This window comes from Lithobates pipiens, unplaced genomic scaffold, assembly GCF_037356315.1.
Source record: "Lithobates pipiens isolate NorthernLeopardFrog02 unplaced genomic scaffold, aLitPip1_a1.2 Scaffold_16, whole genome shotgun sequence".
Lineage (NCBI taxonomy): Eukaryota > Metazoa > Chordata > Amphibia > Anura > Ranidae > Lithobates > Lithobates pipiens.
In genome coordinates this window covers 1,521,122-1,543,590 of record NW_027507748.1, presented here as the reverse complement: position 1 = coordinate 1,543,590, position 22,469 = coordinate 1,521,122, and the positions used below count along the sequence as shown (strand labels likewise).

General features: G+C 50.2%; 1 protein-coding gene across 4 annotated transcripts in view; it reads right to left on the bottom strand.

Moving 5' to 3' along the window:
- Positions 1-17,308, bottom strand: part of SLC37A1 (solute carrier family 37 member 1) — a 55,391-nt gene extending 38,083 nt beyond the window's left edge. The window contains exons 1-2 of one of the 4 annotated variants that reach the window (XM_077479395.1): positions 16,498-17,305; positions 9,727-10,536 (exon numbers count right to left, since the gene is read on the bottom strand). Coding sequence is in view for 1 of the 4 variants with exons in the window: in XM_077479394.1 (XP_077335520.1) it covers positions 16,498-16,505 (8 nt within the window). In the remaining 3 variants the exon portion in view is untranslated. Of the gene's footprint in view, positions 1-906; positions 1,022-9,726; positions 10,600-16,497 lie in introns of those variants that run through there. The other 3 variants (XM_077479394.1, XM_077479396.1, XM_077479397.1) reach the window with 3 other exon arrangements.
- Between the last annotated feature and the right edge of the window lie 5,161 nt (positions 17,309-22,469).

The window sequence follows — 22,469 nt, the reverse complement described above, 5'->3', positions numbered from 1 at the left end:
GAGGAAGGAAGGAAGGAAGGAAGGGAGGGAGGGCGAGGAAGGAAGGAAGGGAGGGAGGGCGAGGAAGGAAGGAAGGAAGGGAGGGCGAGGAAGGAAGGAAGGAAGGAAGGGAGGGCGAGGAAGGAAGGAAGGAAGGGCGAGGAAGGAAGGAAGGAAGGGAGGGCGGGCGAGGAAGGAAGGAAGGAAGGGAGGGCGAGGAAGGAAGGAAGGGAGGGAGGGCGAGGAAGGAAGGAAGGAAGGGAGGGCGAGGAAGGAAGGAAGGAAGGGAGGGCGAGGAAGGAAGGAAGGAAGGGCGAGGAAGGAAGGAAGGAAGGAAGGAAGGAAGGAAGGAAGGAAGGAAGGGAGGGAGGGCGAGGACGAGGAAGGAAGGAAGGGAGGGACGGCGGACGAGGAAGGAAGGGAGGGAGGGCGGACGAGGAAGGAAGGAAGGAAGGAAGGAAGGGAGGGAGGGCGGACGAGGAAGGAAAGGAGGGAGGACGAGGAAGGAAAGGAGGGAGGACGAGGAAGGAAAGGAGGGAGGACGAGGAAGGAAAGGAGGGAGGACGAGGAAGGAAAGGAGGGAGGACGAGGAAGGAAAGGAGGGAGGACGAGGATGAGGAAGGAAGGAAGGGAGGGAGGGCGAGGACGAGGAAGGAAGGAAGGAAGGAAGGGAGGGAGGGAGGGCGAGGATGAGGAAGGAAGGGAGGGAGGGCGAGGAAGGAAGGGAGGGAGGACGAGGACGGAAGGGAGGGAGGGATGGCGAGGACTACAAGCAAGACAAGGCAGGAAGAAAGAAGAGGACGAGGTGGAGGAAGTGGTATAAGAAGAGGTGGATGAGGAGGACGAGGAGGACGAGGAGGACGAGGAGGACGAGGAGGACGAGGAGGACGAGGAGGACGAGGAGGACAGAACGTCTCAGCAACTCACCTGGAATTGTGAAGAGTCAGTCACATGACATCAGAGAAAAGAGGAACTACTCAGCGAGAACAACGACTTCCTGCATCTTATCAATGCTTCCTGATCTCCACCACACAGGGCGGGAGATGTGATGCCGAGGTCCGGCACAAGAGCAGATACCGAGAATTACACCCGACATACAGGACAAGAGAAGTGGTACTGTGCAGAGTCCATACATACAGAATAAGAACAGATACCGAGAATTACACCCGACATACAGGACAAGAGAAGTGGTACTGTGCAGAGTCCATACATACAGAATAAGAACAGATACCGAGAATTACACCCGACATACAGGACAAGAGAAGTAGTACTGTGCAGAGTCCATACATACAGAATAAGAACAGATACCGAGAATTACACCCGACATACAGGACAAGAGAAGTGGTACTGTGCAGAGTCCATACATACAGAATAAGAACAGATACCGAGAATTACACCCGACATACAGGACAAGAGAAGTAGTACTGTGCAGAGTCCATACATACAGAATAAGAAGAGATACCGAGAATTACACCCGACATACAGGACAAGAGAAGTAGTACTGTGCAGAGTCCATACATACAGAATAAGGACAGATACCGAGAATTACACCCGACATACAGGACAAGAGAAGTAGTACTGTGCAGAGTCCATACATACAGAATAAGAACAGATACCGAGAATTACACCCGACATACAGGACAAGAGAAGTGGTACTGTGCAGAGTCCATACATACAGAATAAGGACAGATACCGAGAATTACACCCGACATACAGGACAAGAGAAGTAGTACTGTGCAGAGTCCATACATACAGAATAAAAACATATACCGAGAATTACACCCGACATACAGGACAAGAGAAGTGGTACTGTGCAGAGTCCATACATACAGAATAAGAACAGATACCGAGAATTACACCCGACATACAGGACAAGAGAAGTGGTACTGTGCAGAGTCCATACATACAGAATAAAAACATATACCGAGAATTACACCCGACATACAGGACAAGAGAAGTGGTACTGTGCAGAGTCCATACATACAGAATAAGAACAGATACCGAGAATTACACCCGACATACAGGACAAGAGAAGTGGTACTGTGCAGAGTCCATACATACAGAATAAAAACATATACCGAGAATTACACCCGACATACAGGACAAGAGAAGTGGTACTGTGCAGAGTCCATACATACAGAATAAAAACATATACCGAGAATTACACCCGACATACAGGACAAGAGAAGTGGTACTGTGCAGAGTCCATACATACAGAATAAGAACAGATACCGAGAATTACACCCGACATACAGGACAAGAGAAGTAGTACTGTGCAGAGTCCATACATACAGAATAAGAACAGATACCGAGAATTACACCCGACATACAGGACAAGAGAAGTGGTACTGTGCAGAGTCCATACATACAGAATAAGAACAGATACCGAGAATTACACCCGACATACAGGACAAGAGAAGTAGTACTGTGCAGAGTCCATACATACAGAATAAGAACAGATACCGAGAATTACACCCGACATACAGGACAAGAGAAGTGGTACTGTGCAGAGTCCATACATACAGAATAAGAACAGATACCGAGAATTACACCCGACATACAGGACAAGAGAAGTGGTACTGTGCAGAGTCCATACATACAGAATAAGAAGAGATACCGAGAATTACACCCGACATACAGGACAAGAGAAGTAGTACTGTGCAGAGTCCATACATACAGAATAAAAACATATACCGAGAATTACACCCGACATACAGGACAAGAGAAGTGGTACTGTGCAGAGTCCATACATACAGAATAAGAACAGATACCGAGAATTACACCCGACATACAGGACAAGAGAAGTGGTACTGTGCAGAGTCCATACATACAGAATAAAAACATATACCGAGAATTACACCCGACATACAGGACAAGAGAAGTGGTACTGTGCAGAGTCCATACATACAGAATAAAAACATATACCGAGAATTACACCCGACATACAGGACAAGAGAAGTGGTACTGTGCAGAGTCCATACATACAGAATAAGAACAGATACCGAGAATTACACCCGACATACAGGACAAGAGAAGTAGTACTGTGCAGAGTCCATACATACAGAATAAGAACAGATACCGAGAATTACACCCGACATACAGGACAAGAGAAGTGGTACTGTGCAGAGTCCATACATACAGAATAAGAACAGATACCGAGAATTACACCCGACATACAGGACAAGAGAAGTGGTACTGTGCAGAGTCCATACATACAGAATAAGGACAGATACCGAGAATTACACCCGACATACAGGACAAGAGAAGTAGTACTGTGCAGAGTCCATACATACAGAATAAGAACAGATACCGAGAATTACACCCGACATACAGGACAAGAGAAGTGGTACTGTGCAGAGTCCATACATACAGAATAAGGACAGATACCGAGAATTACACCCGACATACAGGACAAGAGAAGTAGTACTGTGCAGAGTCCATACATACAGAATAAAAACATATACCGAGAATTACACCCGACATACAGGACAAGAGAAGTGGTACTGTGCAGAGTCCATACATACAGAATAAGAACAGATACCGAGAATTACACCCGACATACAGGACAAGAGAAGTAGTACTGTGCAGAGTCCATACATACAGAATAAAAACATATACCGAGAATTACACCCGACATACAGGACAAGAGAAGTGGTACTGTGCAGAGTCCATACATACAGAATAAGAACAGATACTGAGAATTACACCCGACATACAGGACAAGAGAAGTGGTACTGTGCAGAGTCCATACATACAGAATAAGGACAGATACCGAGAATTACACCCGACATACAGGACAAGAGAAGTGGTACTGTGCAGAGTCCATACATACAGAATAAGAAGAGATACTGAGAATTACACCCGACATACAGGACAAGAGAAGTAGTACTGTGCAGAGTCCATACATACAGAATAAGAAGAGATACTGAGAATTACACCCGACATACAGGACAAGAGAAGTAGTACTGTGCAGAGTCCATACATACAGAATAAGAAGAGATACCGAGAATTACACCCGACATACAGGACAAGAGAAGTGGTACTGTGCAGAGTCCATACATACAGAATAAGAAGAGATACCGAGAATTACACCCGACATACAGGACAAGAGAAGTGGTACTGTGCAGAGTCCATACATACAGAATAAGAAGAGATACCGAGAATTACACCCGACATACAGGACAAGAGAAGTAGTACTGTGCAGAGTCCATACATACAGAATAAGGACAGATACCGAGAATTACACCCGACATACAGGACAAGAGAAGTGGTACTGTGCAGAGTCCATACATACAGAATAAGAAGAGATACTGAGAATTACACCCGACATACAGGACAAGAGAAGTAGTACTGTGCAGAGTCCATACATACAGAATAAGGACAGATACCGAGAATTACATCCGACATACAGGACAAGAGAAGTAGTACTGTGCAGAGTCCATACATACAGAATAAGAACAGATACCGAGAATTACACCCGACATACAGGACAAGAGAAGTAGTACTGTGCAGAGTCCATACATACAGAATAAGAACAGATACCGAGAATTACACCCGACATACAGGACAAGAGAAGTGGTACTGTGCAGAGTCCATACATACAGAATAAGAAGAGATACCGAGAATTACACCCGACATACAGGACAAGAGAAGTGGTACTGTGCAGAGTCCATACATACAGAATAAGAAGAGATACCGAGAATTACACCCGACATACAGGACAAGAGAAGTAGTACTGTGCAGAGTCCATACATACAGAATAAGAAGAGATACCGAGAATTACACCCGACATACAGGACAAGAGAAGTAGTACTGTGCAGAGTCCATACATACAGAATAAGAAGAGATACCGAGAATTACACCCGACATACAGGACAAGAGAAGTGGTACTGTGCAGAGTCCATACATACAGAATAAGAACAGATACCGAGAATTACACCCGACATACAGGACAAGAGAAGTGGTACTGTGCAGAGTCCATACATACAGAATAAGAACAGATACCGAGAATTAGGTTTATTATAAAAAGGATGGGAAGTAATACTATGTAAGGTATGGAGACGTGGTGTGATGGGGGTGGGGGTGTCAATTATTGGCAGTCACATGTTCTCTGTATGAAGGCGACACACCAGCAGGATGTGACCAGGATGGAGGGTGTCAGGTGTGCTGGGAGGGAGGGCTCCGGGGACAATAGAAGTCCTGGAATGGGCAATAACTGCGTGTTACACATCTCCATCCCAACAGGAGCGTATAGTCCCCGGGGAGGAGGACCGCCATGGGGGATCCCGGGAATGGGCAGTGAGGAGCTCTATTGGGGGGGCACATTCAGTTTTGGGTGTGTGTTGGTGGGGGGGGGGGCACATTCAGTTTTGGGTGTGTGTTGGAGGGGGGGGGGGGGGCACATTCAGTTTTGGTTGGGTGTTGGTGGGGGGGGGCACATTCAGTTTTGGTTGGGTGTTGGTGGGGGGGGGGCACATTCAGTTTTGGGTGTTGGTGGGGGGGGGGCACATTCAGTTTTGGTTGGGTGTTGGTGGGGGGGGGGCACATTCAGTTTTGGGTGTTGGTGGGGGGGGGGGGCACTGATCTCGGGTTTGGGATCTCTTGCTCTGCAGGTTTGTAGTTTTCATGGCTAGGAGGAGAGAAGTGAAGTCGGACTGTACAACTATAATACCAGCAGAGCAGAGCGGGGATAGGCAAGGGAGGTGGTACACCGAGCACCAATACTAGGCTGGGCATTGATTACCAATGGAACCCACTGGCACCAGGGACTCCCATGGAGCACCAACACCCACCAATGACCTCCAATAATTCCCATGGAGCCCCAATAACCCCCCCCACCCCCCCCATGATGTTCAATAAATACTATGGAGCCCCAATAACATCAAAATGACCATTATTGACCCAAATGGAGCACCAATGACCCCCCCTCCCCAATGATGTCCAATAAATCCCATGGGAATCAATGGACACCGGGGCCCTCTCTGGAGCACCAAGTAAAAGAGGGGGGGCATTTTGGGACTTTAAAATGAGGTTTATGGTTCAAACAAGCATACACCTCCATCCCTATTAATCATTAGAAAGGGGGGGGGGGGGGGATTTGGGACTTTGAGTGAGAGGTGTGTTAGACAAAAATAAATAAAGAAATAAATAAATTGCACAATAACGAGAAAGTTTCTTCATATAAACACACACATGGTGGGACATTATATGTTCATCATATATTCTGACAAATGTGAAAATTCCCACTACTGCACAGGATACATAAAATCAAAGAAAACGGTACAATATATAAAACACATGATTGAATAAAAAAAAAACTGCATTCAAAATCTTGACGCGTTTCGTGGATGAAGTTCCACTTTGTCAGAAGCAAGTGCGGAATGCGTACCTATAAAAAAAAAAAAAAAAAAAAAAAAAATTCCAAATGACTCCAATAAATGAAATAAGGGAGGAGAAAAACCAACCCCCCCCCCCCCCAAAATGACTTCCATATCATCGCTAAAGTTGGTCATGTGATGCCAAAACCTGATAGTTGAGGAAAGCCGGGAAATATCTCCGCCGGGAGCTGTGGGGGGGAGGGGGGGGGGGTAAAACTGGGGGCAGCCAAGGCGGAGAACTCGAGGGGAGAGATGAAACGTGTCCATGGCGGGCTCCATGATGATGCCTGAAAATGGCACCAATCCGTGGTCAGTGGAAAGTGTGGGGTTGACATTGACCCCGTCTCTATGACCTCAGCCAAGTTACACCCCAAACTTTCCATTGACCATGGATTGGTGCCGTTTTCAGGCATCATGGAGCCCGCCATGGACACGTTCCATCTCTCCCCTCGAGTTCTCCGCTTTGGCTGCCCCCAGTTTTACGCCCCCACAGCTCCCGGCGGAGATATTTCCCGGCTTTCCTCAACTATCAGGTTTTGACATCACATGACCAACTTCAGAGCTGATATGGAAGTCATTTGGGGGGGGGGGGTTGGTTTTCTCCTCACTTATTTCATTTATTGGAGTCATTTGGAATTTGTTTTCTTCTTACAGATACGCATTCCGCACTTGCTTCTGAAAGAATGGAACTTTATCCACGAAACGGGTCGAGCTTTTAAATGCAGTTTTTTTATTCAATCGCATGTTTTATATTATGCTCTTCTTTGATTTCATGCATCATGTGCAATAATGGAGTTTTCACATTTGTCTATTATATACCCATCATATAGTCCACGTCCCACGTCCCTCGTCCCACGTCCCTCGTGTATTTCTATGAAGAAACTCATTATTGTGCAATTTATTTTGGTCTAAAACACATCTCACTCAAACCCTCAAATCCCCACTTTTCTTAACTCTATGGAACACCAGTGACCACTATAGAGGACCAATGACCCCCCATGGGAGCACCAATGACCCCCCCCATGGAGCACCAATGACCCCCCCATGGACCTTCAGTAATTCCGTGGAGCAAAATTAACCCCAGACGACCCCCATGGAGCACCAATGGCCTCCAACGACTCCCCCAGTGATGACCAGTGGCCCCCAATGAACACCAATACTGCCCATTGAAGCCAAATGACTGCCATGCAGCAGCAATGAATGTATGACCCTCAATGAACACCAAGAATCCCACTATCATTCAATTTGACATTTCATGGGAGTCACTGGTTGTCAGCCGGGGCTCGCTGGTGGTCACTGGTTGTCAGCTGGGGCTCGCTGGTGGTCACTGGTTGTCAGCCGGGGCTCGCTGGTGGTCACTGGTTGTCAGCCGGGGCTCGCTGGTGGTCACGATATTTAACCATGTTCCTTTTAGGCCATGCCCAATATCCAGTACTTTTAGTCAAACCCATTCCTCTCTGTGTCGTGATATTCTCCGAGTCTCGGGTGTTGGGAAGTGTGTTGTATCATCAGACAATTGTACAATCTGAATGTAACGTGTGGCTAACTTCAGAAGGACAAACGTCTAACTCTGATTGGGATGGAGCCGCCCAATGATTTGTGCTAATTCTGAACAATGAGACGTCACCATTCACATGCAAATCCACACAAAGCTAAACAACAAAGTGAAATGTCAGCGAGGAGACACAATGGAGCCGACCCACTCATCTCCAACCACAATGAGACGTCTGGGAGCAAAGAGCCGCTTATCTCCATTATCACAGAGGCCCGCTCATCTCCAACCACAATGAGACGTCTGGGAGCAAAGAGCCGCTTATCTCCAACAATATCACAGAGGTCCCCTCATCTCCAACAATATCACAAGAGGTCCCCCCATCTCCAACAATATCACAGAGGTCCCCCCATCTCCAACAATATCACAGAGGTCCCCCCCATCTCCAACAATATCACAGAGGTCCCCCCCATCTCCAACAATATCACAGAGGTCCCCCCCATCTCCAACAATATCACAGAGGTCCCCCCCATCTCCAACAATATCACAGAGGTCCCCCCCATCTCCAACATATCACAGAGGTCCCCCCCATCTCCAACAATATCACAGAGGTCCCCCCCATCTCCAACAATATCACAGAGGTCCCCCCCATCTCCAACAATATCACAGAGGTCCCCCCCATCTCCAACAATATCACAGAGGTCCCCTCATATCCAACAATATCACAGAGGTCCCCCCCATCTCCAACAATATCACAGAGGTCCCCCCCATCTCCAACAATATCACAGAGGTCCCCCCATCTCCAACAATATCACAGAGGTCCCCCCATCTCCAACAATATCACAGAGGTCCCCCCCATCTCCAACAATATCACAGAGGTCCCCCCATTCTCCAACAATATCACAGAGGTCCCCCCATCTCCAACAATATCACAGAGGTCCCCCCCATCTCCAACAATATCACAGAGGTCCCCCCCATCTCCAACAATATCACAGAGGTCCCCCCATCTCCAACAATATCACAGAGGCCCACTCATCTCCAACAATATCACAGAGGTCCCCCCCATCTCCAACAATATCACAGAGGCCCACTCATCTCCAACAATATCACAGAGGTCCCCCCCATCTCCAACAATATCACAGAGGCCCACTCATCTCCAACAATATCACAGAGGTCCCCTCATCTCCAACAATATCACAGAGGCCCACTCATCTCCAACAATATCACAGAGGTCCCCTCATCTCCAACAATATCACAGAGGTCCCCTCATCTCCAACAATATCACAGAGGTCCCCTCATCTCCAACAATATCACAGAGGTCCCCTCATCTCCAACAATATCACAGAGGTCCCCTCATCTCCAACAATATCACAGAGGTCCCCTCATCTCCAACAATATCACAGAGGTCCCCTCATCTCCAACAATATCACAGAGGTCCCCCCATCTCCAATAACACACAGACCCGCTTATCTCCGTCACACTGATATTATGCAGCAAATGGTATCACCCAAGAGAGATCCCCCTTCATGTCTCTATATTGGGAATTTTTTGGGCTGCATAGACCCCTCTAATGACTGTTTTTCAGTGTCCAGAGGGTACAGACCTCTAATCACGGTATTGATTACAGATATAGCAGGAATAGGACCCTCTCAGCACAGCCATATACTGGACATATCTACACCCTCCAACACATCTCCACCACCCCTGAGCCCCACATCATCATCTCCACCACCACCACCATCATCTCCACCACCACCATCATCATCATCATCATCATCTCCACCACCACCACCATCATCATCATCATCATCTCCACCACCCCTGAGCCCCAAATCCTCCCACCAATGTACCTGAAATTTAATAACACACGTCACTTACCTGCAATGTGTAGGTCTCCAGGGGTCTTCTCCCTTAGCTCTCTCTCTCTGGCGGTCTCCTTTCTATGTGTCTCTGGTGGTCTCTCTCTCTCTCTCTCTCAGGCGGTCTCCTCTCTCTCTCTCTCAGGCGGTCTCCTCTCTCTCTCTCTCTCTCTCTCTCTCTCTCAGGCGGTCTCCTCTCTCTCTCAGGCGGTCTCCTCTCTCTCTCAGGCGGTCTCCTCTGGTGGTCTCTTTCTGGAGGTCTCCTCTCTCTCTGGTGGTCTTTTCTCTCTCTCTTTCTCTCTCTGGTGGTCTTTTCTCTCTCTCTCTTTCTCTCTCTGGTGGTCTCCTCTGGTGGTCTCCTCTCTCTCTCTCTCAGGCGGTCTCCTCTGGTGGTCTCTTTCTGGAGGTCTCCTCTCTCTCTGGTGGTCTTTTCTCTCTCTCTTTCTCTCTCTGGTGGTCTTTTCTCTCTCTCTCTTTCTCTCTCTGGTGGTCTCCTCTGGTGGTCTCCTCTCTCTCTCTCTCAGGCGGTCTCCTCTGGTGGTCTCTTTCTGGAGGTCTCCTCTCTCTCTGGTGGTCTTTTCTCTCTCTCTTTCTCTCTCTGGTGGTCTTTTCTCTCTCTCTCTCTCTCTCTGGTGGTCTCCTCTGGTGGTCTCCTCTCTCTCTCTCAGGTGGTCTCCTCTCTCTCTCTCTCTCTCTCTCTCAGGCGGTCTCCTCTGGTGGTCTCTTTCTGGAGGTCTCCTCTCTCTCTGGTGGTCTTTTCTCTCTCTTTCTCTCTGGTGGTCTCCTCTCTCTCAGGCGGTCTCCTCTCTCAGTCTCCTCTCTCTGTTTCCTGGTTACAGGAGAAGCTCAGATTGAGGTGAATGAACTTCCTCATAGTCATTATCCTCACCTGCAGATCTCCAGCCCCTCCCATCCTCCTCCCTGGCCCCTCCCACCCCCCACCTTTTATTACAGGTGATCAGACAGGTTGGACCAGTTGGCAGGAATGTTTCCAGGTGACGGTCACACCCAGCCATGCAGAAATCGCGTCACACTTTGTTTGTCTGCAGATAATCAGCTCCTCCGCTATTATATCTGATAGGAGATTTATTGATCTTAAGGGCTGTACAGGAGGACGGCGGAGTGCTGGATGGGGGAGCGTGTACACGCCATGGGTGAGAGTGTACACGCCATGGGAGAGCGCTGGATGGGGGAGCGTGTACACGCCATGGGTGAGAGTGTACACGCCATGGGAGAGCGCTGGATGGGGGAGCGTGTACACGCCATGGGTGAGAGTGTACACGCCATGGGTGAGAGTGTACAAGCCATGGGGGAGCGCTGGATGGGGGAACGTGTACACGCCATGGGTGAGAGTGTACACGCCATGGGAGAGCGCTGGATGGGGGAGCGTGTACACGCCATGGGTGAGAGTGTACACGCCATGGGGGAGCGCTGGATGGGGGAACGTGTACACGCCATGGGTGAGAGTGTACACGCCATGGGAGAGCGCTGGATGGGGGAGCGTGTACACGCCATGGGTGAGAGTGTACACGCCATGGGGGAGCGCGTACACGCCATGGGTGAGAGTGTACACGCCATGGGGGAGCGCTGGATTGGGGAGCGCGTACACGCCATGGGTGAGAGTGTACAAGCCATGGGGGAGCGCTGGATGGGGGAACGTGTACACGCCATGGGTGAGAGTGTACACGCCATGGGAGAGCGCTGGATGGGGGAGCGCGTACACGCCATGGGTGAGAGTGTACACGCCATGGGGGAGCGCCGGATGGGGGAGCGTGTACACGCCATGGGTGAGAGTGTACACGCCATGGGGGAGCGCGTACACGCCATGGGTGAGAGTGTACACGCCATGGGGGAGCGCTGGATGGGGGAGCGTGTACACGCCATGGGTGAGAGTGTACACGTCATGGGGGAGCGCTGGATGGGTGAGAGTGTACACGCCATGGGAGAGCGCTGGATGGGGGAGCGCGTACACGCCATGGGTGAGAGTGTACACACCATGGGGGAGCGCGTACATGCCATGGGTGAAAGTGTACACGCCATGGGGGAGCGTGCACACGCCATGGAGGAGCGCTGGATGGGGATGCACACACGCCATGGGGGAGCGCTGGATGGGGGAGCATGTACACGCCATGGGGAAGCGTTGGATGGGGGAGCACGTACATGCCATGGGTGAGAGTGTACACGCCATGGGGGAGCGCTGGATGGGGGAGCGCGTACACGCCATGGGTGAGAGTGTACACGCCATGGGGGAGCGCGTACACGCCATGGGTGAGAGTGTACACGCCATGGGGGAGCGCTGGATGGGGGAGCGCGTACACGCCATGGGTGAGAGTGTACACGCCATGGGGGAGCACTGGATGGGGGAGCGTGTACACGCCATGGGGGAGCACTTGATGGGGGGGCGCTGGATGGGTGAGAGTGTACACACCATGGGGGAGCGCTGGATGGGGGAGCGCGTACATGCCATGGGTGAGAGTGTACACGCCATGGGGGAGCGCGTACACGCCATGGGTGAGAGTGTACACGCCATGGGGGAGCGCTGGATGGGGGAGCGCGTACACGCCATGGGTGAGAGTGTACACGCCATGGGGGAGCGCTGGATGGGGGAGCGCGTACACGCCATGGGTGAGAGTGTACACGCCATGGGGGAGCACTGGATGGGGGCGCGTGTACACGCCATGGGGGAGCGCTGGATGGGGGAGCGCGTACACGCCATGGGGGAGCGCTGGATGGGGGAGCGCGTACACGCCATGGGGGAGCGCTGGATGGGGGAGCGCGTACACGCCATGGGTGAGAGTGTACACGCCATGGGGGAGCACTGGATGGGGGAGCGCGTACACGCCATGGGTGAGAGTGTACACGCCATGGGGGAGCGATACCTTACATGTGTGATTTGAACACCGTTTACATATGCGGGCGAGACTTCAGTATGCGTTTTCTTTGCTGCGCGAGCTCGCTGCGACGGGGGGGGGGGGGCGCTTTAAAAATAATAATTTATTTTAAAATGAATAAATTGTTTTAAAAAAAAAAAAACCCTCCCACCCCTCCTTTACACTTCAAAGTATTCAGATCGCCCTTTTCGCTGACTCTGAATACTGTATATATTGTTTAAATCCGGCGCCATTGGCAGCCGAGTAAACAGGAAGTGATGTCATGACGTCGCTTCCGTGTTTACAATTAGGAGACTGAAATGAAGCTGTAAGCTTTTAGCAACATCGGTTGTTATGGCTCGACGGCAAGGGGTTAAAGCAATCCACTGATTGGGCCAGATCCACCTCTGCAGGGAGTCTATTCCACATTTTCACAGCTCTTACTGTGAAGAAACCTTTCCGTATTTGGAGATGAAATCTCTTTTCCTCTAGATGTAAAGAGTCCCCCTTGTCCTCTGTGATGACTGTAAAGTGAAGAACTCAACACCAAGTTCCCTATATGGACCCCTTATATATTATACATGGTGATAATATCCCCCCTTATATATTATACATGGAGATCATATCCCCCCTTATATATTATACATGGTGATAATATCCCCCCTTAATCTCCTCTTATCAAGAGAATAAATTCAGTTCCTCTAATCTCTCCTCATAGCTGAGCTCCTCCATGCCTCTTATCAGTTTGGTTGCCCTTCTCTGCACTTTCTCCAGTTCCCCGATATCCTATTTGAGAACTGGAGCCCAAAACTGAACGGCATATTCTCTCTCCCTGGAGTCCATACCTCTCTTATACAGGAAAGGACTTTCCTCACTTTGCAAACCGCAGCTTGGCATTGCATGTTATTATTGATCTTATGATCTACCAAAACCCCCAGATCCTTCTCCACTATGGACCCCCCAGATCCTTCTCCACCATGGATCCCCCCAGATCCTTCTCCACCATGGACTCCCCCCAGATCCTTCTCCACTATGGACTCTCCCAGATCCTTCTCCACCATGGACTCCCCCCAGATCCTTCTCCACTATGGATCCCCCCAGATCCTTCTCCACCATGGATTCCCCCAGATCCTTCTCCACTATGGATCCCCCAGATCCTTCTCCACCATGGATCCCCCCAGATCCTTCTCCACCATGGACTCCCCCAGATCCTTCTCCACCATGGACTCCCCCCAGATCCTTCTCCACCATGGACTCCCCCCAGATCCTTCTCCACTATGGACTCCCCCAGATCCTTCTCCACCATGGACTCCCCCCAGATCCTTCTCCACCATGGACTCCCCCAGATCCTTCTCCACCATGGACTCCCCCCAGATCCTTCTCCACCATGGACTCCCCCCCAGATCCTTCTCCACTATGGACTCTCCCAGATCCTTCTCCACCATGGACTCCCCCCAGATCCTTCTCCACTATGGATCCCCCCAGATCCTTCTCCACCATGGATTCCCCCAGATCCTTCTCCACTATGGATCCCCCAGATCCTTCTCCACCATGGATCCCCCCAGATCCTTCTCCACCATGGACTCCCCCAGATCCTTCTCCACCATGGACTCCCCCCAGATCCTTCTCCACCATGGACTCCCCCCAGATCCTTCTCCACTATGGACTCCCCCAGATCCTTCTCCACCATGGACTCCCCCCAGATCCTTCTCCACTATGGATTCCCCCAGATCCTTCTCCACTATGGATCCCCCAGATCATTCTCCACCATGGATCCCCCCAGATCCTTCTCCACCATGGACTCCCCCAGATCCTTCTCCACCATGGACTCCCCCCAGATCCTTCTCCACCATGGACTCCCCCAGATCCTTCTCCACTATGGACTCCCCCCAGATCCTTCTCCACTATGGATTCCCCCAGATCTTCTCCACTATGGATCCCCCAGATCTTCTCCACTATGGATCCCCCAGATCTTCTCCACTATGGATTTCCCCAGATCTTCTCCACTATGGATTTCCCCAGATCCTTCTCCACTATGGATCCCCCCAGATCCTTCTCCACTATGGATCCCCCCAAATCCTTCTCCTCTATGGATCCCCCCAGATCTTCTCCACTATGGATTTCCCCAGATCCTTCTCCACTATGGATCCCCCCAGATCCTTCTCCACTATGGATCCCCCCAGATCCTTCTCCACTATGGATCCCCCCAGATCCTTCTCCACTATGGATCCCCCCAGATCCTTTTCCACTATGTATCCCCCAGATCTTCTCCACTATGGATCCCCCCAGATCTTCTCCACTATGGATTTCCCCAGATCTTTCTCCACTATGGATTTCCCCAGATCCTTCTCCACTATGGATCCCCCCAGATCCTTCTCCATTATGGATCCCCCCAGATCTTCTCCACTATGGATCCCCCCAGATCTTCTCCACTATGGATCCCCCCAGATCCTTCTCCACTATGGATCCCCCCAGATCCTTCTCCACTATGGATCCCCCCAGATCCTTCTCCACTATGGATCTCCCCAGTTGTACTCCTCCTAGCGTGTATGATGCATATTCTTAGCCCCCAAGTGCAGAACTTTACATTTCTCAATATTAAACCTCATTTGCCACATAGTCGCCCAATTAGACAAAGCATTGAGGTCGGCTTGTAAATTGGAGACATCCTGTAAGGAGGTTATTCCACTGCATAGCTCGGTGTCATCTGCAAAGACAGAAATGTTACTTTTGATCCCAGACCCAATATCATTTATAAAGATATTAAAAAGTAAGGGTCCCAGCACTGAACCTTGGGGTACACCACTGATATCCTTAGACCATTCAGAGTAAGAATCATTAACCACGACTCTCTGAATTCTGTCTTTTAGCCAGTTTTCTATCCATTTACAAACTGATATTTCCAAACCTGTAGACTTTACCTTACACATGAGCCGTGTGTGGGGAACTGTATCCAAGTATACCACGTCCACCGCCACCCCTCTGTCCAAGTATACCACGTCCACCGCCACCCCTCTGTCCAAGTATACCACGTCCACAGCCACCCCTCTGTCCAAGTATACCACGTCCACAGCCACCCCTCTGTCCAAGTATACCACGTCCACCTCCACCCCTCTGTCCAAGTATACCACGTCCACCGCCACCCCCCTGTCCAAGTATACCACATCCACCGCCACCCCTCTGTCCAAGTATACCACGTCCACAACCACCCCTCTGTCCAAGTATACCACGTCCACCGCCACCCCTCTGTCCAAGTATACCACGTCCACCCCCACCCCTCTGTCCAAGTATACCACGTCCACAACCACCCCTCTGTCCAAGTATACCACGTCCACCCCCACCCCTCTGTCCAAGTATACTACACCCACCGCCACCCCTCTGTCCAAATATACCACGTCCACTGCCACCCTTCTGTCCAAGTATACCACGTCCACCGTCACCCCTCTGTCCAAGTATACCACGTCCACCGCCACCCCTCTGTCCAAGTATACCACGTCCACCGCCACCCCTCTGTCCAAGTATACCACATCCACCCCTCTGTCCAAATATACTACACCCACCGCCACCCCTCTGTCCAAATATACCACGTCCACCGCCACCCTTCTGTCCAAGTATACCACGTCCACCGTCACCCCTCTGTCCAAGTATACCACGTCCACCGCCACCCCTCTGTCCAAGTATACCACGTCCACCGCCACCCCTCTGTCCAAGTATACCACGTCCACCGCCACCCCTCTGTCCAAGTATACCATGTCCACCACCATCCCTCTGTCCAAGTATACCACGTCCACCGCCACCCCTCTGTCCAAGTATACCATGTCCACCACCATCCCTCTGTCCAAGTATACCACGTCCACCGCCACCCTTCTGTCCAAGTATACCACGTCCACATCCACCCCTCTGTCCAAGGTTTTACTTACCACCTCATAAAAAGAAATCAGGTTTGTCTGACAACTTCTGACTTTCACGAATCCATGCTGTCATGGCAGAACACTGGATGGGGGAGCATGTCCTGTGCAGAGAGAGTGCAGTTGTCGTCCTGTACAGAGAGAGTGCAGTTGTCGTCCTGTACAGAGAGAGTGCAGTTGTCGTCCTGTACAGAGAGAGTGCAGTTGTCGTCCTGTACAGAGAGAGAGTGCAGTTGTTGTCCTGTACAGAGAGAGAGTGCAGTTGTCGTCCTGTACAGAGAGAGAGTGCAGTTGTCGTCCTGTACAGAGAGAGAGTGCAGTTGTCGTCCTGTACAGAGAGAGAGTGCAGTTGTCGTCCTGTACAGAGAGAGTGCAGTTGTTGTCCTGTACAGAGAGAGCGTGCAGTTGTCGTCCTGTACAGAGAGAGAATGCAGTTGTCGTCCTGTACAGAGAGAGAATGCAGTTGTCGTCCTGTACAGAGACAGTGCAGTTGTCGTCCTGTACAGAGAGAGAGTGCAGTTGTCGTCCTGTACAGAGAGAGAGTGCAGTTGTCGTCCTGTACAGAGAGAGAGTGCAGTTGTCGTCCTGTACAGAGAGAGAGTGCAGTTGTCGTCCTGTACAGAGAGAGAGTGCAGTTGTCGTCCTGTACAGAGAGAGAGTGCAGTTGTCGTGCTGTACAGAGAGTGCAGTTGTCGTCCTGTACAGAGAGAGAGTGCAGTTGTCGTCCTGTACAGAGAGAGAATGCAGTTGTCGTCCTGTACAGAGAGAGAGTGCAGTTGTCGTCCTGTACAGAGAGAGTGCAGTTGTCGTCCTGTACAGAGAGAGAGAGTGCAGTTGTCGTCCTGTACAGAGAGAGTGCAGTTGTCGTCCTGTACAGAGAGAGAGTGCAGTTGCCGTCCTGTACAGAGAGAGTGCAGTTGTCGTCCTGTACAGAGAGAGAGTGCAGTTGTCGTCCTGTACAGAGAGAGAGTGCAGTTGTCGTCCTGTACAGAGAGAGAGTGCAGTTGTCGTCCTGTACAGAGAGAGAGTGCAGTTGTCGTCCTGTACAGAGAGAGTGCAGTTGTCGTCCTGTACAGAGAGAGAGTGCAGTTGTCGTCCTGTACAGAGAGAGAGTGCAGTTGTCGTCCTGTACAGAGAGAGAGTGCAGTTGTCGTCCTGCACAGAGAGAGTGCAGTTGTCGTCCTGCACAGAGAGAGTGCAGTTGTCGTCCTGTACAGAGAGAGTGCAGTTGTCGTCCTGTACAGAGAGAGAGTGCAGTTGTCGTCCTGTACAGAGAGAGAGTGCAGTTGTCGTCCTGTACAGAGAGAGAGTGCAGTTGTCGTCCTGTACAGAGAGAGTGCAGTTGTCGTCCTGTACAGAGAGAGAATGCAGTTGTCGTCCTGTACAGAGAGAGAGTGCAGTTGTCGTCCTGTACAGAGAGAGAGTGCAGTTGTCGTCCTGTACAGAGAGAGAGTGCAGTTGTCGTCCTGTACAGAGAGAGAGTGCAGTTGTCGTCCTGTACAGAGAGAGAGTGCAGTTGTCGTCCTGTACAGAGAGAGAGTGCAGTTGTCGTCCTGTACAGAGAGAGTGCAGTTGTCGTCCTGTACAGAGAGAGAGTGCAGTTGTCGTCCTGTACAGAGAGAGAGTGCAGTTGTCGTCCTGTACAGAGAGAGAGTGCAGTTGTCGTCCTGTACAGAGAGAGAGTGCAGTTGTCGTCCTGTACAGAGAGAGAGTGCAGTTGCCGTCCTGTACAGAGAGAGTGCAGTTGTCGTCCTGTACAGAGAGAGAGTGCAGTTGTCGTCCTGTACAGAGAGAGAGTGCAGTTGTCGTCCTGTACAGAGAGAGGATGCAGTTGTCGTCCTGTACAGAGAGAGAGAGTGCAGTTGTCGTCCTGTACAGAGAGAGAGTGCAGTTGTCGTCCTGTACAGAGAGAGAGGATGCAGTTGTCGTCCTGTACAGAGAGAGAGTGCAGTTGTCGTCCTGTACAGAGAGAGAGTGCAGTTGTCGTCCTGTACAGAGAGAGAGTGCAGTTGTCGTCCTGTACAGAGAGAGAGTGCAGTTGTCGTCCTGTACAGAGAGAGAGTGCAGTTGTCGTGCTGTACAGAGAGTGCAGTTGTCGTCCTGTACAGAGAGAGAGTGCAGTTGTCGTCCTGTACAGAGAGAGAGTGCAGTTGTCGTCCTGTACAGAGAGAGAGTGCAGTTGTCGTCCTGTACAGAGAGAGAGAGTGCAGTTGTCGTGCTGTACAGAGAGTGCAGTTGTCGTCCTGTACAGAGAGAGAGTGCAGTTGTCGTCCTGTACAGAGAGAGAGTGCAGTTGTCGTCCTGTACAGAGAGAGAGTGCAGTTGTCGTCCTGTACAGAGAGAGAGTGCAGTTGTCGTCCTGTACAGAGAGAGAGTGCAGTTGTCGTCCTGTACAGAGAGAGAGTGCAGTTGTCGTCCTGTACAGAGAGAGAGAGTGCAGTTGTCGTGCTGTACAGAGAGTGCAGTTGTCGTCCTGTACAGAGAGAGAGTGCAGTTGTCGTCCTGTACAGAGAGAGAGTGCAGTTGTCGTCCTGTACAGAGAGAGAGTGCAGTTGTCGTCCTGTACAGAGAGAGAGTGCAGTTGTCGTCCTGTACAGAGAGAGAGTGCAGTTGTCGTCCTGTACAGAGAGAGAGTGCAGTTGTCGTCCTGTACAGAGAGAGAGAGTGCAGTTGTCGTCCTGTACAGAGAGAGAGAGTGCAGTTGTCGTGCTGTACAGAGAGTGCAGACATTCTCCTGCGTTCCCATCATGCTCTGCTCTCCTCCACCATTATGTACTACAACATTTCCATCATCCAATTTTATTTACATGTAAGAGTTTATTTATTAGAGATACTTCTATGGCGTTGTATATTGTACACTTACATCAGTCCCTGCCCCCGGGGAGCTTACAATCTAGGGTCCCTAACATTTATACATGTACATACTGGGGCCAACTTAGGAGCCATTCACCTCCTAGCATGTCTTTGAAGTGTGGGGGGAAACCGGAGTACCCAGAGGAAACCCACGCAGGCACAGGGAGAACCTGCAAACTCCAGGCAGGTAGTGCCATGGTGAGGATTTGAACCAATTACCCCAGGGCTGTCAGGCAGAGGTGCTAACCCCTTAGTCACTGCGCTCACAATTAGTTAGAATTGAAATGAGACAGTGACCTCCTATAGGTCAGAGGAGGTTGTCCCAGTGGTTGGTGTTATATGAATGGTCGGTGGGGGGGATCTGTCCCATTGCATAGTGACACCCTATTAGGTCATAGGAGGTCATCCCATTAGATGTATGCATTCTATCAATGAGAGGAGGTTGTCCCAATGGACGGGGTGCCTGGAGGAGGGGGGATAGAAATGGAGCTGTGATGTCCTACAGGGCAGAGGAGGTTGTCCCATTGGATGGTGACATCCTATAGGTCAAAGGAGGTTGTCTCATTGGACGGGGTGGCTGGAGGAGGGGGGATAGAAATGGGTCTGTGATGTCCTATAGGTTAGAGGAGGTTATCCCATTAGATGTATGTATTCTATCAATAAGAGGAGGTTGTCCCATTGGATGGTGACATTCTGTAGGTCAAAGGAGGTTGTCCCATTGGATGGGGACCTCCTATAGGTCAAAGGAGGTTGTCCTATTGGATGATGACATCCTATAGGTCAAAGGAGGTTGTCCCATTGGATGGGGTGGCTGGAGGAGGGGGGATAGAAATGGGTCTGTGATGTCCTATAGGTTAGAGGAGGTTATCCTATTAGATGTATATATGCTGTCAATAAGAGAAGGTTGTCCCATTGGCCGGGGTGGCTGGAGGAGGGGGTATAGAAATGAGTCTGTGATGTCCTATAGGTTAGAGGAGGTTATCCCATTGGATAGTGATATCCTATAGGTCAGAGGAGGTTGTCCCATTGGATGGTGATGTCCTATAGGTCAGAGGAGGTTATCCCATTGGATGGTGATGTCCTATAGGTCAGAGGAGGTTGTCCCATTGGATGGTGATGTCCTATAGGTCAGAGGAGGTTGTCCCATTGGATGGTGATGTCCTATAGGTCAGAGGAGGTTGTCCCATTGGATGGTGATGTCCTATAGGTCAGAGGAGGTTGTCCTATTGGATGGTGATGTCCTTTAGGTCAGAGGAGGTTATCCCATTGGGCAGGGTGGTTGGAGGATTAGAAACAGAAATGGATCTGTGACATTCTATAGTTCAGGGGAGTTTGTCCCATGGGATAGTGACACCCTATAGTTGGTTGTATGGTGATGTCCTATATGTCAGAGGAGGTTGTCCAATTGGTAAGTGATTAGTGATGGCCGAACGGTTCGCCCGGCGGTCGTTTCGCGGCGAATTTCCGACTTTCGCCGTCCGCGGGTTCGAACGCCTTTTTCCGTCGTTCGCCCCGGCGGACTTACGTGTTTAATGTATACAAGAACTTTAACCTTTCGTGACACGTTTATCATGTGTTACAGGACAACCAATTGAGACATGACAGCTCATGGACACTTGGACATTCCCCCTAACCTATAAATACACCCGATCCGGTGGCCATTTTACATTCTTTCTTCTGTCACTGTAGGGAAAGGATCCTGTGTGGAGTAGGGACAGAGAAAACGCTAGCTATTTGGTACACAAAAGTTCTTTTCAGGACTGGTATAGGTGTTAGGTCAGCAGCCTGAGTTTCTTTTGTCAGTTTAGATAAAGGGACAGAGCGCTGTATGCTGCTATTTTAGGGACAGCTCAGCCAGATTAGTCTTTCTTCATCATCATCATCATCATCATCATTAGCTGTTACTATCAGGTCCACAAAAGAGCTGTTCCAGCTAATCGTTCCAGCCTACTCTTTTTTGCCAATTTGTATAGGGACAGGCAGGAAGCAGTGTGTCAGGCAGTGAGGATAATTTTAAAGACTTGCTGTTACTATTAGTTCCACAAAGGTTCTTTTCAGGACTGGTATCAGTGGTACGGTAATAGGCTTGTACACGTATAATATTCTTTCTTCCAAATATAGAAAGAATATTATACTTGACTGCTGCCCTTCTGCTGCAGTCTGCTAATCATTCACAACTCACTTGTTCCACAAAGCTCTTTATCAGGACTGGTAACTTGGTCTGTCTAGGGTGCTACGGTACATAGGCTTGGGTGCGGTACAGTCTGCTGTTCTGTAAGGACCGCTATCGGTCCACAATACATAGGGTTGCCGTGCACTACTGCTGACCGCTGCCCTATACTGCAGCAGTCCTTCATTGGTATAGGGACTGACGTACAGTCTGCTAATCACTAACACACAACCTGCTTGGTCCACAAAAGTTCTTATAAGGACTGGTAACTTGGTATAGGGTGCTACGGTACATAGGCCTGAGTGCGTTACAGTCTGCTGTTCTGTAAGGACCGCTATCGGTCCACAATACATAGGGTTGCCGTGCACTACTGCTGACCGCTGCCCTATACTGCAGCAGTCCTTCAGCGGTATAGGGACTGACGCACAGTCTGCTAAACACTAACACACAACCTGCTTGGTCCACAAAAGTTTTTATAAGGACTGGTAACTTGGTATAGGGTGCTACGGTACATAGGCCTGAGTGCAGTACAGTCTGCTGTTCTGTAAGGACCGCTATCGGTCCACAATACATAGGGTTGCCGTGCACTACTGCTGACCGCTGCCCTATACTGCAGCAGTCCTTCATTGGTATAGGGACTGACGTACAGTCTGCTAATCACTAACACACAACCTGCTTGGTCCACAAAAGTTCTTATAAGGACTGGTAACTTGGTATAGGGTGCTACGGTACATAGGCCTGAGTGCGTTACAGTCTGCTGTTCTGTAAGGACCGCTATCGGTCCACAATACATAGGGTTGACGTGCACCACTGCTGACCGCTGCCCTATACTGCAGCAGTCCTTCAGCGGTATAGGGACTGACGTACAGTCTGCTAAACACTAATACACAACCTGCTTGGTCCACAAAAGTTCTTATAAGGACTGGTAACTTGGTATAGGGTGCTACGGTACATAGGCTTG